The 19,176-nt window shown below is 27.3% G+C and overlaps 9 protein-coding genes across 9 annotated transcripts; 4 read left to right on the top strand and 5 right to left on the bottom strand. All coding sequences in view use genetic code 12, as the record gives it.

Annotated features, from left to right (window-relative positions):
- Positions 1-2,999: 2,999 nt before the first annotated feature.
- Positions 3,000-4,004, top strand: KGF54_002105 (spermine synthase; the record flags this gene model as incomplete). The annotated part of the gene is made up of 1 exon (XM_051762549.1): positions 3,000-4,004. The coding sequence occupies one exon, from the start codon at positions 3,000-3,002 to the stop codon at positions 4,002-4,004; it is 1,005 nt and encodes a 334-aa protein (XP_051620617.1).
- Positions 4,005-4,411: 407 nt separating this feature from the next.
- Positions 4,412-6,160, top strand: KGF54_002104 (uncharacterized protein; the record flags this gene model as incomplete). The annotated part of the gene is made up of 1 exon (XM_051762548.1): positions 4,412-6,160. The coding sequence occupies one exon, from the start codon at positions 4,412-4,414 to the stop codon at positions 6,158-6,160; it is 1,749 nt and encodes a 582-aa protein (XP_051620616.1).
- Positions 6,161-6,345: 185 nt separating this feature from the next.
- On the bottom strand, positions 6,346-8,292 carry ECM25 (Ecm25p; the record flags this gene model as incomplete). Its single annotated transcript, XM_051762547.1, has 1 exon — positions 6,346-8,292. One exon carries the CDS (start codon positions 8,290-8,292, stop codon positions 6,346-6,348), a length of 1,947 nt encoding a protein of 648 aa, XP_051620615.1.
- A 696-nt stretch (positions 8,293-8,988) lies between these two features.
- Positions 8,989-11,892, top strand: RPN1 (proteasome regulatory particle base subunit; the record flags this gene model as incomplete). Its single annotated transcript, XM_051762546.1, has 1 exon — positions 8,989-11,892. The coding sequence occupies one exon, from the start codon at positions 8,989-8,991 to the stop codon at positions 11,890-11,892; it is 2,904 nt and encodes a 967-aa protein (XP_051620614.1).
- Positions 11,893-12,000: 108 nt separating this feature from the next.
- On the bottom strand, positions 12,001-12,594 carry KGF54_002101 (H(+)-transporting V0 sector ATPase subunit c''; the record flags this gene model as incomplete). Its single annotated transcript, XM_051762545.1, has 1 exon — positions 12,001-12,594. The coding sequence occupies one exon, from the start codon at positions 12,592-12,594 to the stop codon at positions 12,001-12,003; it is 594 nt and encodes a 197-aa protein (XP_051620613.1).
- A 676-nt stretch (positions 12,595-13,270) lies between these two features.
- KGF54_002100 (uncharacterized protein) lies at positions 13,271-14,871 on the top strand (the record flags this gene model as incomplete). The annotated part of the gene is made up of 2 exons (XM_051762544.1): positions 13,271-13,343; positions 13,409-14,871. 2 exons carry the CDS (start codon positions 13,271-13,273, stop codon positions 14,869-14,871), a joined length of 1,536 nt encoding a protein of 511 aa, XP_051620612.1.
- Positions 14,872-14,923: 52 nt separating this feature from the next.
- On the bottom strand, positions 14,924-15,745 carry KGF54_002099 (nicotinamide-nucleotide adenylyltransferase; the record flags this gene model as incomplete). The annotated part of the gene is made up of 1 exon (XM_051762541.1): positions 14,924-15,745. The coding sequence occupies one exon, from the start codon at positions 15,743-15,745 to the stop codon at positions 14,924-14,926; it is 822 nt and encodes a 273-aa protein (XP_051620611.1).
- Positions 15,746-15,941: 196 nt separating this feature from the next.
- Positions 15,942-16,466, bottom strand: KGF54_002098 (peptidylprolyl isomerase family protein; the record flags this gene model as incomplete). Its single annotated transcript, XM_051762540.1, has 2 exons — positions 15,942-16,318; positions 16,379-16,466. 2 exons carry the CDS (start codon positions 16,464-16,466, stop codon positions 15,942-15,944), a joined length of 465 nt encoding a protein of 154 aa, XP_051620610.1.
- A 274-nt stretch (positions 16,467-16,740) lies between these two features.
- On the bottom strand, positions 16,741-17,769 carry KGF54_002097 (uncharacterized protein; the record flags this gene model as incomplete). Its single annotated transcript, XM_051762539.1, has 1 exon — positions 16,741-17,769. One exon carries the CDS (start codon positions 17,767-17,769, stop codon positions 16,741-16,743), a length of 1,029 nt encoding a protein of 342 aa, XP_051620609.1.
- Positions 17,770-19,176: the final 1,407 nt, after the last annotated feature.

Here is a 19,176-nt window from a genome sequence, read left to right as displayed (position 1 = left end):
TTTTGATAGATAATAATCAATCCGCTATACTTCTATATTATAATTCTTTGTAGTCAAAATTTGTTTTAATATTTATATCTTATTATAATTAGTAATGAGGGAAATAATTATTTTTTTCTTTATACTATATTGATAAATATATGTCAAAATTAAATTTTAAATAATATATCAAAGATGTGTATAATACCGAATTGTTCTTAACTTTTCTGTTGAATATAAAGTATTACTATAGTAATGTATATGACTTAATTTGTTGAAAATATTTGATTTATAAAAGTGGTTGTCAAAATTAATATTAACTAAATTAATATAAAAAATAAAATTTTTTTGTTCACTCCTTTTTTAGTTCTTTATTAAATTATTATTGTTTGTTTTGTATAGTAAATTTAATTAGTGAAATTTTGAATATTATATAGTCAATTATGTAATGATTATGTAATTATTTAGTGTATGATTATGCAATTTATTATGTAATTTTTTATGTGTCTATTAATAAACAAAGTAATTGCAATTCTCAACCTATAAATTAATTGAATTAGTTATGAGTATAATAATAACTTTTTCAATAGTTGTAAAGACCCAATGAATAGTATGAGTAATTGAATCGGAGTTAATAATAAAATGATATTACTTTTGTAAAACAAAAAATTGAATATACAACAAATTGATATGTTTAAATATTATTATTATTGAATTTGTACTGTAATAATAATAATAATAATAATAATAGATTCTAAAATACGTTTGATAGAGGGGAAATTTAAACAAGGTAAATTGCCATATATTTATACATTGAATACTAATGTTTAAAGAAAAGTAGTTCACATTCACCAATATACTTTAATTTAATCAAGTATACTCAAATTAAAGGAACAACGGAACAATTTTGGGTTATCTGGAATGATCTTCATTTGAAATTATATTGTTTTTAATGATAATAATAATACTAATATTATTATTGTATTGGTTTTGTATTATAAATTATCAAATTTTGATAGATTTAAAGATTAATATTTTATTAAATTTACGAGAAAAAAGAAGAATATTTTTAAATTAATCTAAAAAAACAAAACAATAAGATTTATGAAAAAGAACTTTTAAACAACAACAAATATATCAAATTTAGTTCAATCTCATAATGATAACAATATTACTTATGTTAACAATGGTAATTTCAATAAATTTTTAAATTTGTAGATTAAGTTTAACTCAACAATAAGCTTTAATATGCCGTTTAACTTTTTAAACTTTTTTAGCAATCTTTAAAAATGATTGGGGATCAATTGAAAAATTATTAATCTGTAATTGATTGAACAGGTTTCATTCTTTGGTTCATACATTATTAGTGTAGTTCGAGAGAATTGAAGTGAGACAGAAACAAAATTAGACAACCTTATATAATTTTTCCCACGATCGCTAATGTAGCGAACAAATCTTTAAAAATAATAGTAAAACAATGCACAAGTTCCAAATTGATTTTATCAATTTTGAAAATTCGAGGGAAATTTTGTCTCAATTCAGCCATAACAAGAACTTTGTCCAAACAAAACTATCTACAGTCTCTAGTTTTTTGCGCTCAAGGTCTTAAATTGACCCTTGTAATTTACCAAAGATCTTCATATTTAGTTCAATTTGTTCTTCAAGATCATATGTTACATTGATATCAACACAGTAATCTTCTGAACTTAATTGTTGAAATAAATCAAATAAATTTCTATCCGTTACACAGTGGAAAAGATGAACGGCAATTTATTTTTTAGTTAATCACTTATGGTTGTATCGTATTTTAAAAGCAAGTGAACAAAATTTAAGAATTTTTCCATGATCTACAAACTGTAATTAAGTGCCGTTGATTTTAAAGAATTTGTTATAAATTTGGTTTTAAATTGATTTGCTAAGTTTGTGTGTATATACACACTTTATTGAATTGTGGAGTTATACATAATCTTTACTCGAGTTTAGTACAGTACTTACGATTATAATGTATTCGTACAATTTTTCTACAAACATAGAGTTATCGATGCGGTAATGAATTCACAAACTTAAAGATGTTGATGAATTCGTATTAATTTCTTTTTTCAAATCGGACTTATTAAAAAAAAGGGTTTTTTAATGAAAAAAGCTTGGTTCAATTCGAAATATTGAACTTATATTCACGCAAGGTCAAGATCTTAATTTTCTACATCCTCACTCAAGTTGTTGAAAAAATCAAGTATAATATCATAGTTATTGCATTAAAGATCCTATATACCGCTATTTAAACTCAGTATATAGTTAGGATTAAGTTACTCCCATGCTTTAATAGTTTTTTAATACTCTATATGTTCATTTTAATTGTCCATCTAGCTCGCTAAATATGAAGAAACAAACTAAAATTGAGAGGGAGAAAAGTTATTTATGTAATTCACTTAGATTTTCATAGCTGTTTATGACTAAAACCCAATTTTGATTGTTCTTGTTTTTGTTCTGTTTTTTGTTCTATTTTGATAATGATGTAAAATCATTACGTGCTTGTATGCATTATTTCAAGTACCACTTTACGAAATTCTTCATCGGGAAGTTCTTCACTTTTTGAATTATAATTTTCATTTACTGCTTTCTATGTGTTTGTAGAGGTCCATTCGAACTGACCACTCTACTGTTCATTTGTACATGAATGAAAAAATAGATCCCCACACTTTTCAATAACTTCAAATAGACGATATTAATATACTAAATATAATGTGCGTAATTGTCGTGTGATAAAAATAATTTATCTAACACAAAATACAAAAATTTTTCTTATAATTTTTTATTTATCTCTAAATTTTTTACAACCACTTTGTTACCAAGATCATCTGATTTATAAATTAGTTTATGTTCATTATTTAATCTAATTTACCTTGAATTCTAGTATTGAAATATAGATCCCGCATGCCGTGTTAAAGAGATCCGCCAATAAATAATCTATACTTTACATATCCTGTGACTCATGAAATTAGATAAAATTTAATTTAAATATGTCAGCTACTTCCACATCAACTAAAACCACTACATCCTTTGAAAATGATCCAATATCTTTAAAGGCTCAGTCAATAGATCTATCAGCTTTTAAGCATGATACCATAACTTATCATCCAAAAGATAAATCATATTGGTTTTACGAAAAATCTAAAGAATCATTTCCTGGTCAAGCATTTGGTTTAGAAATATCAGAGGTTTTATATCATACTAAAACAGAATATCAAGATATTTTAATTTTTAAATCCAAATTTTTTGGTAATGTTTTGATACTTAATGGTATTATTCAATGTACAGAAAAAGATGAATTTGCTTATCAAGAATTAATTACTCATGTACCAATAATGTCACATCCAAATCCTAAAAAAGTTTTAGTAATAGGTGGAGGGGATTGTGGAGTCATTAGAGAATTAATTAAACATGTTGAAGATGGAACAGTTGAATCAATAACAATGGTTGAAATTGATGATATGGTTATAAAATTACTGACAAAATATTTACCAGAAATGGCAAAGTATCATAATCATCCCAATTTGAAATTAATAATTGATGACGGATTCAAATTCTTGAGAGAAACCAAAGAAAAATTCGATATTATTATAACAGATTCATCAGATCCAGAAGGTCCAGCAGAAGAATTTTTTCAAATTAATTATTTCAAATTATTGAAAAATTCATTAAATTCTGGAGGTATAGTAATAATGCAATCATCTGAAAATATTTGGCTTAATTTGAAGTATTTGAAAAATTTAATTAAAAAATCTAAAATGGTATTCAAAAATGTCAACTATTGTCAATGTTATATGCCAAGTTATACTTCTGGTCAATTAGGTTTATTGATTGCAACAATGGATGAAACATTGAATTTGACGAAGCCTTTGAAAACGTTTAGTAGGGAAAAAGAAAGTAGATTGTTTAGATATTACAATCAATTTATTCATTCGAGTTCTTTTATCTTACCTACTTGGGCTCAAAATTATTTAGATAGTTGTGATGAAAGTTAAATTATTTATTAAACAAAAAGTTTTATTAATGTTATTAGAAAATTATATTGGGCTGGTTTTTTCAGGTTTTTGGTTCAAGTAGTTAGTTAAAGAAAGTTTAGGTGTATATAAGATTTATTAATGATAATAATAATGTGATAAATATAATGAATGTTAGTTTTTTGTAGTTGAAGTTCAAATATGTGCTAGTCTTTGTCTTGTCATTTAGATTAAAGTTATGACATAGTCGTCAAAATTATTTTTCTCCGAATTTACACGAACAACTAAAATAAAAAAAAATTAATTGAAAAAAAAAAAAATCTATCATCAACTACACGCCCCTTGTATCAAGTCAAAACAAAGTAGTGTTAAACCAAACTGTTGCAAAATAATATTATAGGTCTAAAATTTAGTTTGTTTCAAGTACAATGTCAGCTGCAGATGATGATTTTCCAAGTAATATCGATGAACAACTATTAAATAGTGTTGATCCCCATCATTCAACAAGATTAAAATTAGAGGAAATTGATAATACATCTCATTTAAATGATTCAAAACATCAACATAATAATCAATCACAATTAACAAATCCTTATCAAACATCTTCAAATCCTCAAGAAAGTACAAGTAGAAGTAGAAGAGTTAATCATCATCAACAACAACATTCTCAAATTCATCAAAATCCTGATGACTATAGAAAATTTCAAATCCCTCCACAATTGCAACAAGATCCAGATCAATATGCGAGACAACATGAACAAGCACAACAACACGCACAACAACAAGCGACTGCTGCTGGTATAAATAACTACACTCATCCTCATCATCAACAACAACCTCAACAACAACAGCAACAACAATTGGAATTAACAGGTCCAACTGCTGAAGAATTATCAGAATATAATATTCAAATTCCAGATCCAATCATTGATGCAAAACTGAAAATTTATCCAGTCACTGAAAATACCATTACTGCTGAAGGATATTTAATTACACGTCCTTATCCTGAACAAGTTTTCAGTAATCGTGAAGATTTAAATGAATTCATTGCTGAATTTGCAAGAGATAATGGATTTGGTGTTGTTATTGCTCATTCAAATAGAAAAGCAATTTATTATACTTGTGAATTAGGTGGTCGTTATCGTCACAAAAAATCAAAAAAAATTGATGTTTCAAAACAAATCGATGTTGGTGATGGTTATATGTTAGATCCTGATACTAAAACCAAAAAATTAAAATGTCCATTTGCAATGACTGCATCATTTAGAAAAGTTACTGGTATGTGGACTTTAAGAACTACATGTAATGAACATAATCATCCACAATTAGATCCATTAAGTAATCATCCAATGCTTCGTAAAAGAAGTGATGAATTAAATCTTTTGATCTTAGATTTATATAAATTAGGTACAAAACCATCTCATATTGAATCCAAAATTAAAGAACAATATCCTGATGTTTTAATTAAAAGAGAAGATATTTATAATGAAATTAGAGGTTATAAACGCAAATTAAAAAAACAATCCTCAAGATTTGGATTCAATAATCCTTCAAGAATTGCAAATGCTCAATATAGGAAAAAAGCTGAACAACAAGCTGCTGCCGCTGCCGCCGCCGCTGCTGCTGCTAGTTCTGCTACTAATGGTGTTACAACTAATGAAAACAATGGAGCGAATGTAAACAATAATTCAGGCAACCAAAACAATGATTCGGATGCTGTTGCTGCTGTTGCTGCTGCTGCAAGTGCAAATGCATTTTTAAATGATGGTCAAGACTTACAACAATATGATAATTATCAAAATCATCAACAACACCATCATCAACAACAACAGCAGCAACAAAATCATCATCAATTACAACAGCAACAACAACAAGTTCAACAACAACATCAATCCCAACAATTACCACAACAAACCCAACAGCAACAACAGCAACAACAACAAGAAGAATTTCAACGTCAATTTGTTGCTGCAACTCAAGCTCAACAACATCAATTAGATGAACAACAATATCAACAATATCAACAACAATTACATCATCATCATAATTTAAATGATGATGGATCTGCCGCTGCTGCTATTGCTGCTGTTACTAATGTTGGTCGTCATGCAAATCATTATCAAGATAATGGAGATTTATCAATGGATAATATTGATTCAAGATTAGTTGGAGAATAATTAAAAACATAAAAAATGAAAGAGAGAATAAGAGAGAGAGTATTTAATGGTGCTTATTTATATTTTGGTGCTTATTTATATTTTTGGTGTTTTATCTAATAATGATTACTTTCACTCTATAGCTATGACTTAATATAATAATTATATTATTTAAATTATTCAAGACTATATAATGTTCCAAGCCTCTATAAATTATTCAAAATCTTAAACCCTTCATTCCTTTCTTCAAATAATTTAGCCAATTGACCAACTTTACGTCCACGTATAACTGGCTTCTTATTAACGGCTACTTCAACTTCTTCTTCAAGTACTACATTTTTGCTTTTCGGAATTGTTGGAGTGAAATGATATTTTTGTGGTGGATATTGTAAAAATTGTAAATTTGATACGTTATTTAAAGGTTTTTCATTTTGACGTTTTAAATTTGTTTGGTTAAGAATTGTTGTTGATGAGTGAGATTCTTCTATGTTTTCTTTGTCTTCTTGTGATGAATTATTAATGTTTGTGGTGAGTGACTTGGATGTAGTTAAACTAGGTTGATTTGTTTCCTTAGATTGTACCAATATTGGTTGTGATTTCGTAACCTCTTTTTCTTGTACTGAAAGTTTGCTTCGTTGTGGTAATGTAGGTAATTCTTTAGGTAGTCTACTAGGAGTTTTAGATGATTCTTTTGGTAGACTAATTGGGGTACTAGGTAATTCTTTTGACGATTTTGGTCTTTTTGGTGTCTTCGGTGGTTGTTCTTCTTCTAATGTTTGTGGTCTTGGAGGTAATTTTGGATTTGATTCTTCGCACTCTGTGTCAGTGCTGTTAGTTCCTTCTGATCCTTCATCTGGAGCTAAATTTGAATTTGAATTTAAAATTGAATGAGTATTGAAACTAATTCTTGAATCATCGTCATTACTATCACTTCCATCTTCGTACGTTATGTCATAACTTATATCATAAGATTTTTCAAAATCGGTTTGATTGGATCTTTCTACTTTGATTATTTCTTGAATAGATTTGTATGAGTGATTTGTATGTAATTTATCCCAGTATTGTAGAACGTTTTTCATAAATCTTTGTATTATTAAAATTGAGCTTTTATCTGTTGATACTACTTCTTGTGATATGCAATGGCTCATGCATTTCGTTATCGATGTTATATTGTGTTTTGTTTTACTTTCATTAACGATCAATTTGTTGAATATGTCAAATAGTTGTAGCAAAAGTTGATCGTAATTTTCCGTCTCTTGTGATTGTCTATGTGATGATATTATTATGTTAAATGTTGATTGAGTATACTCAAAATCATCTTGTATAGGTAATGGAATAGAATTGACTGAAATTAATGCATGTGGTATTTCTGATAATATTCTTTTAAAAGTGCCTGAGATACAAAATAAGTCCCAGTCATTTATAGATATTAATTGATTTCTTAGTATGCACTGATATAGAATATCAATATTTACCTTTTTCCCAGGTTTATAAAAAATGAGTTCAGTTTTGCAACAGTTTAATTCAATAATGTTTAGTAATTGATATATGTGATGATATAATATAGGATGATTATTTGAATTTAAGGTGACATGAGGATTAATTGTTGGATTGAATTTGATTTTTAAGTTAATTTCATTTTCTAGTTGTAGATCATATTTGTATATATTCAATGATATTTTTAAATTTGTAATATTCAAAAATTTACTTAATTCGCTTAAATTTGAACACGGTATAACAACAGTTTGAAATGTTTTTGACAGCTTTTTTGACTCAATTGTAAAAGAATCTAATAAATTATTTATATGTTCAATATTTTGTTTAGTAGATTGAAAATTATGAATAACTGAAGTAATAGATTTGATGAACCAGGATTCATGAACCGTGAAAATTTTAATTAAATTCTGTAAATTATTATTATTATTCATAAAATTTTTGATAAATTTCAAACCCCAAACCCAACTTACTTTGTTTAATCCACTTGAAAACATCACCAATACATAAGGTTTTGTTGGTAAAATTTGCATTAATGTTGGTATAAATTCATTATAATTTATTAACTCAGTTGATGGTAAATATGAAGTATCAAAGATATAAATTGGAAAATTTGTAATTGGATCTCGTATGTTTGAATTGTAGAATATCCTATCCATTATTGATGAGTCCTGTTTGAAGTTTAGAAGTTGTAATTGATTTTGATTCGGATCTCACGCTGTCTTATTGAAAAAAATACCCTTTCAAGCAATAATAATTTATTGTATTTACAATATTATTTTTTTGTTTTTAGACTTTTTTGATTTACGAGAAAGTAAATATTGAGCCTGTATATAGATGTAGCTAAACTGGTAGCTTAGATGCTTCTTATTTGCAACCTTCCAACAAGCCAAATGGGCTCATTTGTATGTTGATTAGTATGAATGGTCTTTCAAATACTTATCTATCCAAAAAATTCTCTAACAACTATTCGATGGAGCAGAGTTGGCGATTTTTTGACTCATGATTGAGAAAATATTTTCATTTCAATCAAATGACTTGATTTTGGAGCCAAAAAAAATCAAATGTATAGCTGTAGTGTATATGAAAGATCATCAATTGCTTAACGTGCAAACTTAATTCTAATCAGATGTAATTACTGGGTCTTAAAAGCTTCCACAACTTCAGTACATTTGGTAGTTACCACCTGTGTTTGACGTTTTAAATTATATATGCAGGTTTTGCCACTAATAAAAGAAAAATCTAAAATGGTCGCTAACTTTTCAGATTTGAATTATCAAGAATTTACAACCAACATTTTGATCATCTAAAATATATCATTGAGATCTACAGTTAAAATCATTTAATTGTTTACAATGGCACCTGTTCAAGATACATCAAAAGATAGTACCACTCAATCAAATCAACAACCAAATAAAGATGTATCTACAATCAAAAAACCAATAGAGAAAGAAGAGGAACTTAGTGAAGAAGATCAACAATTAAAAGATGAATTAGAATTATTAGTTGAAAGACTAAATGAAACAAATCACGATGAAAAACAATACGATGGATATTTAGAATCATTAAAAAAATTTATTCAAGAATCCACAACGTCAATGACTGCAGTTCCAAAACCTTTGAAATTTTTAAGGCCAAGTTATCCATCATTAACAGAATTATATGAACAATGGACTGAAAAATTTGGTAAAAGTAATCAAATTGTTGCAAAATTAGCGGATATTTTATCTGTTTTAGCAATGACTTATTCAAATGAAGGTAAAAAAGAATCATTAAAATATAGAATATTGTCAAATGATGATACTATTGCAGATTGGGGTCATGAGTATTTACGTCATTTAGCATTAGAAATAGGAGAATCATATCAAGAAAACTTAGGAGTTGATGAAGAATTAATATCAAAATTGACTAAATTAGCATTAAAGATAGTTCCATTCTTTTTAAATCATTATGCTGAAGCTGATGCTGTTGATTTATTATTAGAAATAGAATCAATTGATAAATTACCGGAATTTGTTGATGATAGTACATATGCAAGAGCTTGTCTTTATGTTACAAGTGTTGTTCCATATTTAGCACCACCAGATGATATTTCATTTTTAAATACTGCATTTGCCATATATTTAGCTCATGGCCAATTAACGCAAGCATTAACTATAGCCATCAAATTAGATGATGATGAATTAATACAGCAAGTTTTTGACTCTACTAAAGATGACTTAGTACATAAACAATTAGGTTTCATCTTATCACAACAAAATAGTAGCTTCAAATTACCTGAAGATAATCAAGAAGTTCAAGAAACAATAAGTAATACAAAATTGGCAGAATATTTCCAACATCTTATAAAAGAGTTAAACTTATTAGAACCGAAAGTACCAGAAGACATTTATAAATCACATTTAGAAAATTCAAAATTTGGTTTAGGTACATCAGGTTCAATAGATTCTGCTAAACAAAATCTTGCAGCAGCATTTGTAAATTCTTTCATCAATCTTGGATTTGGTAAAGATAAATTAGTGCAAACAGAAGAGGATAATAAGTCATGGATATATAGAACAAAAGGAAAAGGTATGGTTTCAACTACAGCTTCTTTAGGTTCACTTCATCAATGGAATGTGAATGAAGGTTTACAAGTTTTAGATAAATATACATATTCCGATGATCCAGAAGTCAAAGCTGGTGCTTTATTAGGTACAGGTATAGTGTCTGCTAATGTTCATGATGATGTTGATGCCGCTCTTGCTTTATTACAAGAATATGTTCATGATTCAAATAAATTATATCGAACTTCCGCTATTAATGGTTTGGGTATAGCATTTGCTGGATCAGCCAATGAAGAAGTGTTGAACTTATTATTACCTTTAGTATCTGATTTAGATGCTCCATTAGAAGTATCATGTTTAGCAGCTTTAGCTTTAGGTCATACTTTCGTTGGAACATGTCATGGAGATATTACCTCAACTATTTTACAAACTTTATTAGAAAGAGATTTTACACAATTGACCAATAAATTTATAAAGTTTATGGCATTAGGTTTGGGTTTATTATACATGGGTAAAACTGAACAAGTTGAAGATGTTTTAGAAACTATTGATGCTATCGAACATCCAATAAGTAAAACTTTGAAAGTTTTGGTAAATATATGTGCATATGCAGGTACGGGTAATGTGTTACAAATTCAAGCTTTATTGCAAATGTGTACAGGTAAACCAAAGAGTCAATTGGATGAAGAAAAGAAATTAGAACAATCAGAAGAAGATCAACAAAAGGCTGAAGGAGTTAAACCAGAAGCTGATGGGGACGTAGAAATGGAAGATGCAGAAGAACAACCGGAGAGTAAGAAAGAAGACGCTGAAGCATCGTCGTCATCAAAATCAGAAAAGAAAGAAACTGAAGAAGAAGAAGAAGACGATGATAGTGATGAAGTTGAAGAAGATGAAGAATTATATCAAGGTATTGCGGTTCTTGGATTAGCATGTATTGCAATGGGTGAAGATATTGGTCAAGATATGTCATTACGTCATTTCAGTCATTTGATGCATTATGGAAACTCATTAATACGTAGAGCTGTTCCTTTAGCCATGGGATTAGTATCAGTCTCTAATCCACAAATGAAAGTATTTGAAACATTATCAAGATATTCACATGATCCAGATTTAGAAGTTGCTCAAAATGCTATATATTCTATGGGTTTAGTTGGTGCTGGTACAAATAATGCAAGATTAGCTCAGTTACTAAGACAATTAGCTTCATACTATATAAAATCTCCAGAATCATTATTCATGGTGAGAATTGCTCAAGGTATATTACACTTAGGTAAAGGAACATTAACATTATCCCCATACAATTTAGAAAGAACTGTTTTATCAAATACATCATTAGCTTCATTATTAACAATTGCAATTGCTTTGTTAGATCCAAGAGCATTTATATTGAATGATTCTACTACTGAAACCACTCATGAATTATTATATTATTTAACACCAGCAGTTAAACCAAGGATGTTAATTACAGTTGATGAAAACTTAGAACCATTGAAAGTAAATGTAAGAGTTGGTCAAGCAGTTGATGTTGTTGGTCAAGCAGGTAAACCCAAAACAATCACAGGTTGGGTCACACAATCAACCCCGGTGCTATTAAATTATGGTGAACGTGCAGAATTGGAAAATACAGAAGAGTGGATAAGTTTAAGTAATTCATTAGAAGGTATTGTAATATTGAAGAAAAATCCAGAATTTATGGAGGTAGATACATAGATAGTTAGTGAATAGAACAACTGAAGAGGATGGAAGTGACTGAATTGTAGTAAATTCATTTTCTTTTTTAATCTGTTATACAACTAACTCTGTCTATATTGATTTAAATTAACTAAATTCTTGTGCTTTACCAGTCATTAACAAACCAACAATTAATCCAAATAATCCCAAGACAGATCCAAAAATCTCTACCACCAATATTTTAACAAATAATGAACTATCAGCCGCATCTGAAACAGCAGCAGTAGAACCTGTAATACCAACTGCTATACCACAAATCAAATTTGATATACCAACGGTTAATCCAGCCCAAAATAATGCATAACCAGTATATAAATTTTCCTTTGTATATAATATTTCAGAACTTACACTTGTTAATTTTGCACTAAATACAATTGCCATAATTAATCCATAAATGGCAACAACTTCACAAAAAATAATTGAAATTAAATTCTTTGTAGTGATTCTTGGAGCTTTTACACCTGCTCCAATTATAGAAGTACCAGTTATGAAAATCCCCCATGCTGCTCCAACTACTGAAAATCCAATACATGATGCAATTCCTAAAGATGCCCACATATAAGGTGATGTACTTTCTAAAAATTCTCCAATATTAAATGATTCACCAGCTCCTGTAAATAACATATATCCACCTACTGTTAACAGTGATGTTATTACTATTGATGATGTTATATATGACATGGCTAATGATTGGGTATGGTGGTATATGCGAATGCAATTATTTGATAAAGTTCTTTAAAATATGTGACCTATTTGACTATTATAAATTTTCGATAATTTGGTTTGCTTAAGATAATTGAAATTTTTGGTGATTGTCGGAGAAATTACCATGTCGTCGTTTCTTTTTTTGCGTAACATAAAATCTGAAACACTTTTTTTTTTCAATACTTAATATATTTATTACATAAATAGTATTTAAAATCTACCATAGTTTAATGTTTCAATCAATTTCGCTCAATGGCCATTTGTGAGAACTTGCCAATAATTTTGAATTGGGTTTAGGAAGATATTAAATAGTTTCTCAACTTCTTATTCCTGATGATGTTTGAAATTAGTTTGATATATTCCATAGTTTAAAAGCAAAGTTGACTGAACAATTAGAAACAATAATTTTCCTCGTCTTCATCATAAAAGTATTTAAAAACGCCATCAAATCTTAGATCTCAAAATATTAGAGTGCTAAGACTCTGATCTTGCGGTTCATCTAGATTGTTTTGATAATAATTTGTTATGCGAAATGGCTGCAAAAAAAAAATCTTTGATACACACTAAACCAACAATGATATAAATGAAAGATATAAGTACCCCATATTTATAAAACAAAAAACAAATGATTTTTTTCAAAAATTGTATAAGCATGAGAACATTCTTTTTATCAATTTTTATTAATACGTTAGCTTTCACAGTAGGTAATACGGACGATCACCCACGTAAGTAAATATTTGCTTCCCCAATTTTGTTGAATGCATACTAACAAACCCTGAACAAGGAATAGTCAATACAAATGATTTAGTTCCCTCAAACATCACACAATCAAATCTGTCTATACTCAAAGCTTTACAAGTACCAGATCACTTGCCAGAATTCAATTCCAATTTTAAAGAATTTGAAGAATTAAAACTAGAGGAAGAAGAAGAATTTAATGCTGCCGCTGCATTAGGTGATCATAGTGATGATAATCAAGATCAAGAAGATAATATTCCATTACATTGTAAAAGAAAAGAATTTGTGGTTCATTCATTAGATGATTTAAATTCCATAATTGAATGTGAAACCATTATTGGGAATATTTTTATATCTGAGTTTAATTACCCTATAATAACATTAACTAATTTAAATAAAATTGATGGGAATCTAACAATATACAAATCACCAGAATTAGTTAGAGTAGAAAGTCCACAATTAAATATTATAACTGGATGGTTTGAATTATATGAACTAACTTCATTAGCTTTAATAAGTTTTCCCAATTTGAAAAAAGTAAGTGTATTATGCTGGGAAATATTACCAATTTTAAGTAATGTACAATTTAATAATGAAATTCAAGGAATTGAAAGTATTACAATATCAGATACTTCTTTAACTGGATTTAGTGGGTTTTTAACAAACGAATTAAAGATTTTGGATATTAATAATAATAGATTTTTGGATACTATTGAATGTAATGTTGAAAAAATTACTGAATTATTACATTTAAGTGCAAATTCAAATGAGATTAAAATTAATTTACCAAATTTGAAAAAAGTTAAAGAATTGAGTATTAATAATGTTAAACAATTACAATTAGATAATTTAGAAATTGTTGAAAATTCATTAATTTTAAGTAATAATTATTTTAGTTCTATTAAATTTCTAAAATTAACTAGAGTTGGCGGTACTTTAAATTTATCCAAGCATAAGGATTTAGAATTTATTGAATTTCCAATATTGGAAGAAATTGAAGGCGGATTAGTAATTGTGAATAATAGTTTAATTGAAAAAATCAATTTCTTTCCAAATTTGAAAATTATTGGTGGTGCATTAGAAATGAAAGGTTGTATAATTGATATGCATTTTAAAAGTTTGAAATTAGTCAAGGGGAGTGCAATAGTAACTTCTACTTCACCAAATTTTGATTGTAATAAATGGTCAAAATCTAATATTTTACTTGTGGTAAGAGGTGGTAAAATAGAATGTACAAATTCAGATAATGAAAAAATTACATCGAGAACAAAAGAAGATAAAACTGTGATCGATGGTGGAGAAGAAAGTAATGTTTCAAATGATGCAACAAAACCAGTTACTGTCGTTGACAAGACTTTTGAAAAAATTAAATCATCACCAACCACTTCCAAACTTGGAGGAAAAATTCAAAAACAAAATACCTCAAATTCTTACAATTTTAAATCAACTTGTGATAATACTTTGAAATTAGCTGTTGCTATTAATTTTTTAATTCTTTCAATGTACATAAATTAGGTATAAACAAATGAATAGGTGTATGAATATTAGTCTTTTTTTGTAATTTTAGTTAGTCTTCTTTATAAAGATTATTCTCAGTGATATATTTCTCAATTTCAGGTAGAACTTGTAATTTCCAATTCGATTTACCTTCTTTAATTTCTTTTCTAATACTAGAACTACTAATCTGAGCAATATCTTCATTCAAATTTTTTAATAAAAAGATATTATTTGACCAACTTTTTGGAATTTCATCATGTTTTCCTTTTGAGATATCTTTAACATATCCCAGTTGTTGTATTATACTTATATGTTCATTTTGTCTAGTTAAACAAAATAAATCTGTCATTTTCATAAAATGATCTAATGAATTTGATAATTTATCAGGTAAATAATATTTTGGATCAAATATACGAATTAAAGTATCAAATCCAATTAAAAATGTAAGTTTAAAACCTTGATGGATTGTTATATTTTGTGATTCCAAGTAATTTAATATTGATAATGATTTATCTACAAATTTTGCATGATTTGTTACTCCAATTGATACATTTATTGGATGATTTTTCGAAATATGATTTGCCATATAATACATCATTTCTAGTCTTTTATCAAATGATTCAGGTTGTGGATGAACTTTATCCACATTTTTAACAGATAGCAATAATAAAAGCAGTTCATTCTCAATTGGTATATCGTCATGATTAGTTTTTAACAGTTCTTCAATTAATGCATAATGAGCTAAATGTGGTGGATTAAAAGATGAATCTAAGACGTAAACTCGTTCTGTTGAACTTGTAACAAATGGATTTACGGAATTGGATGAGTAAAGAATTGAAAAGTCCTTTTTTGATGCTAGAAATTCTTGTAATGGCTTTAAAAATCTTGACATAATTTTGAAATCTGGGGTATTTTTGAAGTATTTTTTTTTTTGGTTGCCAAATTTTTTTGGAATTATCATCAGATTTATTTTTACAACCAAAAAAGTAAAAATATGTAATGTACATATACAGTGTTCGTATAATTCGTACAATTTAGAGATCATTTTGCTGATACATGAACAAGTAACGATTTATTCTTGAAAACTACTATAATTCATCTTTACTAATTTCTTCATCATTTTCTAAATCTTCAACTTCTTCACTTTCTTCTTTAACACCAGCAATTCCAACTAACTCAGTTTCAAAAATTAAATTAGCCCCACCAGGAATTGGACCAATACCTCTTTCACCATAACATATTGAAGAATCACACCATAATGTTCTTTTTTCACCAATACACATATCTAATAATCCTTCATCCCAACATTTTATAACTTGACCTGATCCCAATGAAAACCCTAATGGTGATCCTCTATCATAAGATGAATCGAATTTTGTACCATCTTCTAATGTTCCCTTGTAGTGAACTGAGACTTTATCTCCTGGTTGGGTTTTACGTGAACACTTTACTTCTTTTGTGATATCTAAGATTGAAAAAGTTAGTATTCAATTATGAGATTGTTGTTGTTAAAGATTGAACATACCTATTTTTAATTGATCTGCTGTTGGTGGTGACGCTAATACTGATCCAATTGATGCAGTTAGTGCAACAGCGATAAGTGAGAATTTCATTTTATGTGATTGATCGATAATGAAAAAGAATTGCAAATTGAAAAATAATAAATTTTGACGTGTTGAAAAAAATCGGAGTCTGAAATTTTGTCTGAAATTTTGATCCAGTGAATGGTAGCTGATTTAGATCGTTTTGATAAGAAATAATTTAGATAAGATCCATTTACCAATTATAAATTGAAGTAAGAGTACATGAATTCTTTCGCTTTAGCAAGAAAATAAATATAATTAAACTATTACAAGTGACCTAAACTATATACTAATACATATTGAACTAAAAATAATACCTTCCTGATTCAAGTTCCTCTAAAATATCATCTTCATCTTCCATTACATCTAACATTTGATATTTAGATATATCCCAACGATTCCAAAATTTTTTAATATCATTTAAATCAAAAGATTCTATATGATCTTGTAAAAAATTTTTAGAATTTACTAATCTTTGTTTTAAATTCATTAACTCTTTATCATCATCATCATCTTCTGATGCTAATGATGCTGGTGTTATATAACCATGTACTTCATCTTCAACATAAGTTGTTGCATCACAATACTTTGCCCATGCTTCATCAATTGCACCAATTAAATACTCAAAGCATCTTGATCTTGCATTTTTATCAGCAATAGCAACAGATTGATTACTAGCATCACTTTCAAATAATTCTTCTTCTTCATCAAACTGTTCTTCATCACTATTATGTACAAGCATTTTTTTTAATGATAAATTTGATCCAACAGGACTTGAGGTGAATTTACAATCTAAATTTTCATGTTCCTCATCTGATCTCATGATTTTAATTGATGAATCTGATGATCTTCTAGGACAAATAGTTGACCTTTTGTTTTGCTGTTGTTGTGGTGGCTGTTGTTGTTGTTGTTGTTGTTGTCTATCACTTTCTTCATCTTCATCATCACTATATTGAAAAATCGCTTTTGACAATTCAGAATTTAATGAGAATGAAACTCTTGATGATGCTCTTCTTTTTGCTCTGATCTGATCAGCATAATAACAAGATTGTTCATCTTCTGAATCATCATCTTCAGATGAAGATGAATAATAATTATTCGGTATATTGTTATTATTTCTCAATTGTTGTAAACATATTCTTTTGTTTGATGATGATGATGATGGAAATGAATATTCACAACCACGTTTGTTATTATTTAATTTATTGATGGTGATGTTATTATTATTATTATTATTAGTGTTACTACCTTTATTGGTTCTTGTTAATAGATGTGAACTGGTAGCAGCATTAATATTTTTTTCAAATGAATATGGTTTTGGACACAATGCCATAATTAAAATTATGTCTGGTAGTGTGAATATGACAAAAATGAAAATGTGGTAGCGATGTTGGGAAAAAAAGTTTCGCCTTCGAAGTTTGTTGTTCTTATTAAACTACTAATGAAAGAGTCTAAACTTGAATAATGAATAAAAACTTCAATAAAATCAACTCAATAACTTGGTTCAAAACTCCTATTGAAATATATATCTATGAATATATGAACTGATAGTATATTGATTATTAACAACTATATGTGATATATAAGATGTTGTTGATGTTTTTTTGTTGTTTAAAATTTAACAAAATTTGATTTGTTGTTACTTTAATAATAAAAAGCCTAACAAAAAAAAAAAATAAAGTTGTTGAAAAAAATTTTTTCTTAATGAATGAAAAAAAAAAAGAATGACCTTTTTTTTAAAAATTTAATTTTTTATATTTTTATTATTTTTTATTGAGGAAGAATTTAATTTTCTATTTATACTATTTACAATAAATTTGACATTTTAAAAAAAATTAGACAATAGACAGAAAATATTTGAAAAAGCGCACGTACTTTTTCATTTATTGTTACATTATTTGTAATTATTAGTACTATTAATAATTTCTTTTAACATTGGTAATGACACTTCTTCAATATAACTACAAAAGTTTGTACTTCATTGCTTAGATTATTATTGTTATAATTATATAAATGAGTTGGTCTATTAATATTCGGGTGTACAGTAAAACGAATTTACCATAAAAGACTATAAAAAAACCCTAAATAATTTGATTGGCTAAAATTTTTATATAGTAAATTAATATTAAAAGATAGCAAGCATAAAAATATAATAAATTTAATTTTACCCCTATTTAATTAATTTTTGTTTATTTGTCTGTTCAATTATTTAATTAATTGATTAATTATTGTAAATTACACTACCTAACTAATAGTAATAAATACACAAAAATTATTTTACATAAATTACTATAAAAATAAAATTTTAACGTCAATCTTTTAACATCAATACTGTTGAATATTTAATTTAACTCTTTTAAGTTGCAACAGTCCAAGTTGAACGTGTTGATCGTTTAAAAAAGTTTATATCGGTTTGATCAATCGCGTTTGATAAATATAAAGCTTAATTTCGTAAATACTTTAATAGTTTGAATAATCACCACCACCCCCTTAAGAAAAATTGTAAAAAAGTGTAGAATTATAAAATTTAGAATTTAACTGTTTTTAGTAAATATTGCATTAATTTTTGAGATTTCTTTATCTTTTTTTCTATTGTTTTTTGTTTAATTTTTTTTTGAATCTTGATCAAAATTTCACTATCAATTTAGACAAAAGACTCTTTGTGCATTCTACTTTGAATACTTATCTTTTTACAATTACTGCATTTTATGTCTATCAATTTATCTTACTAATAATCTAT

The sequence above is a fragment of the Candida jiufengensis genome, assembly GCF_024610255.1.
Source record: "Candida jiufengensis strain CBS 10846 chromosome Unknown scaffold4, whole genome shotgun sequence".
Classification (NCBI taxonomy): Eukaryota; Fungi; Ascomycota; class Pichiomycetes; order Serinales; family Debaryomycetaceae; genus Lodderomyces; species Lodderomyces jiufengensis.
This window is presented reverse-complemented; position numbering and strand designations above follow the sequence as displayed.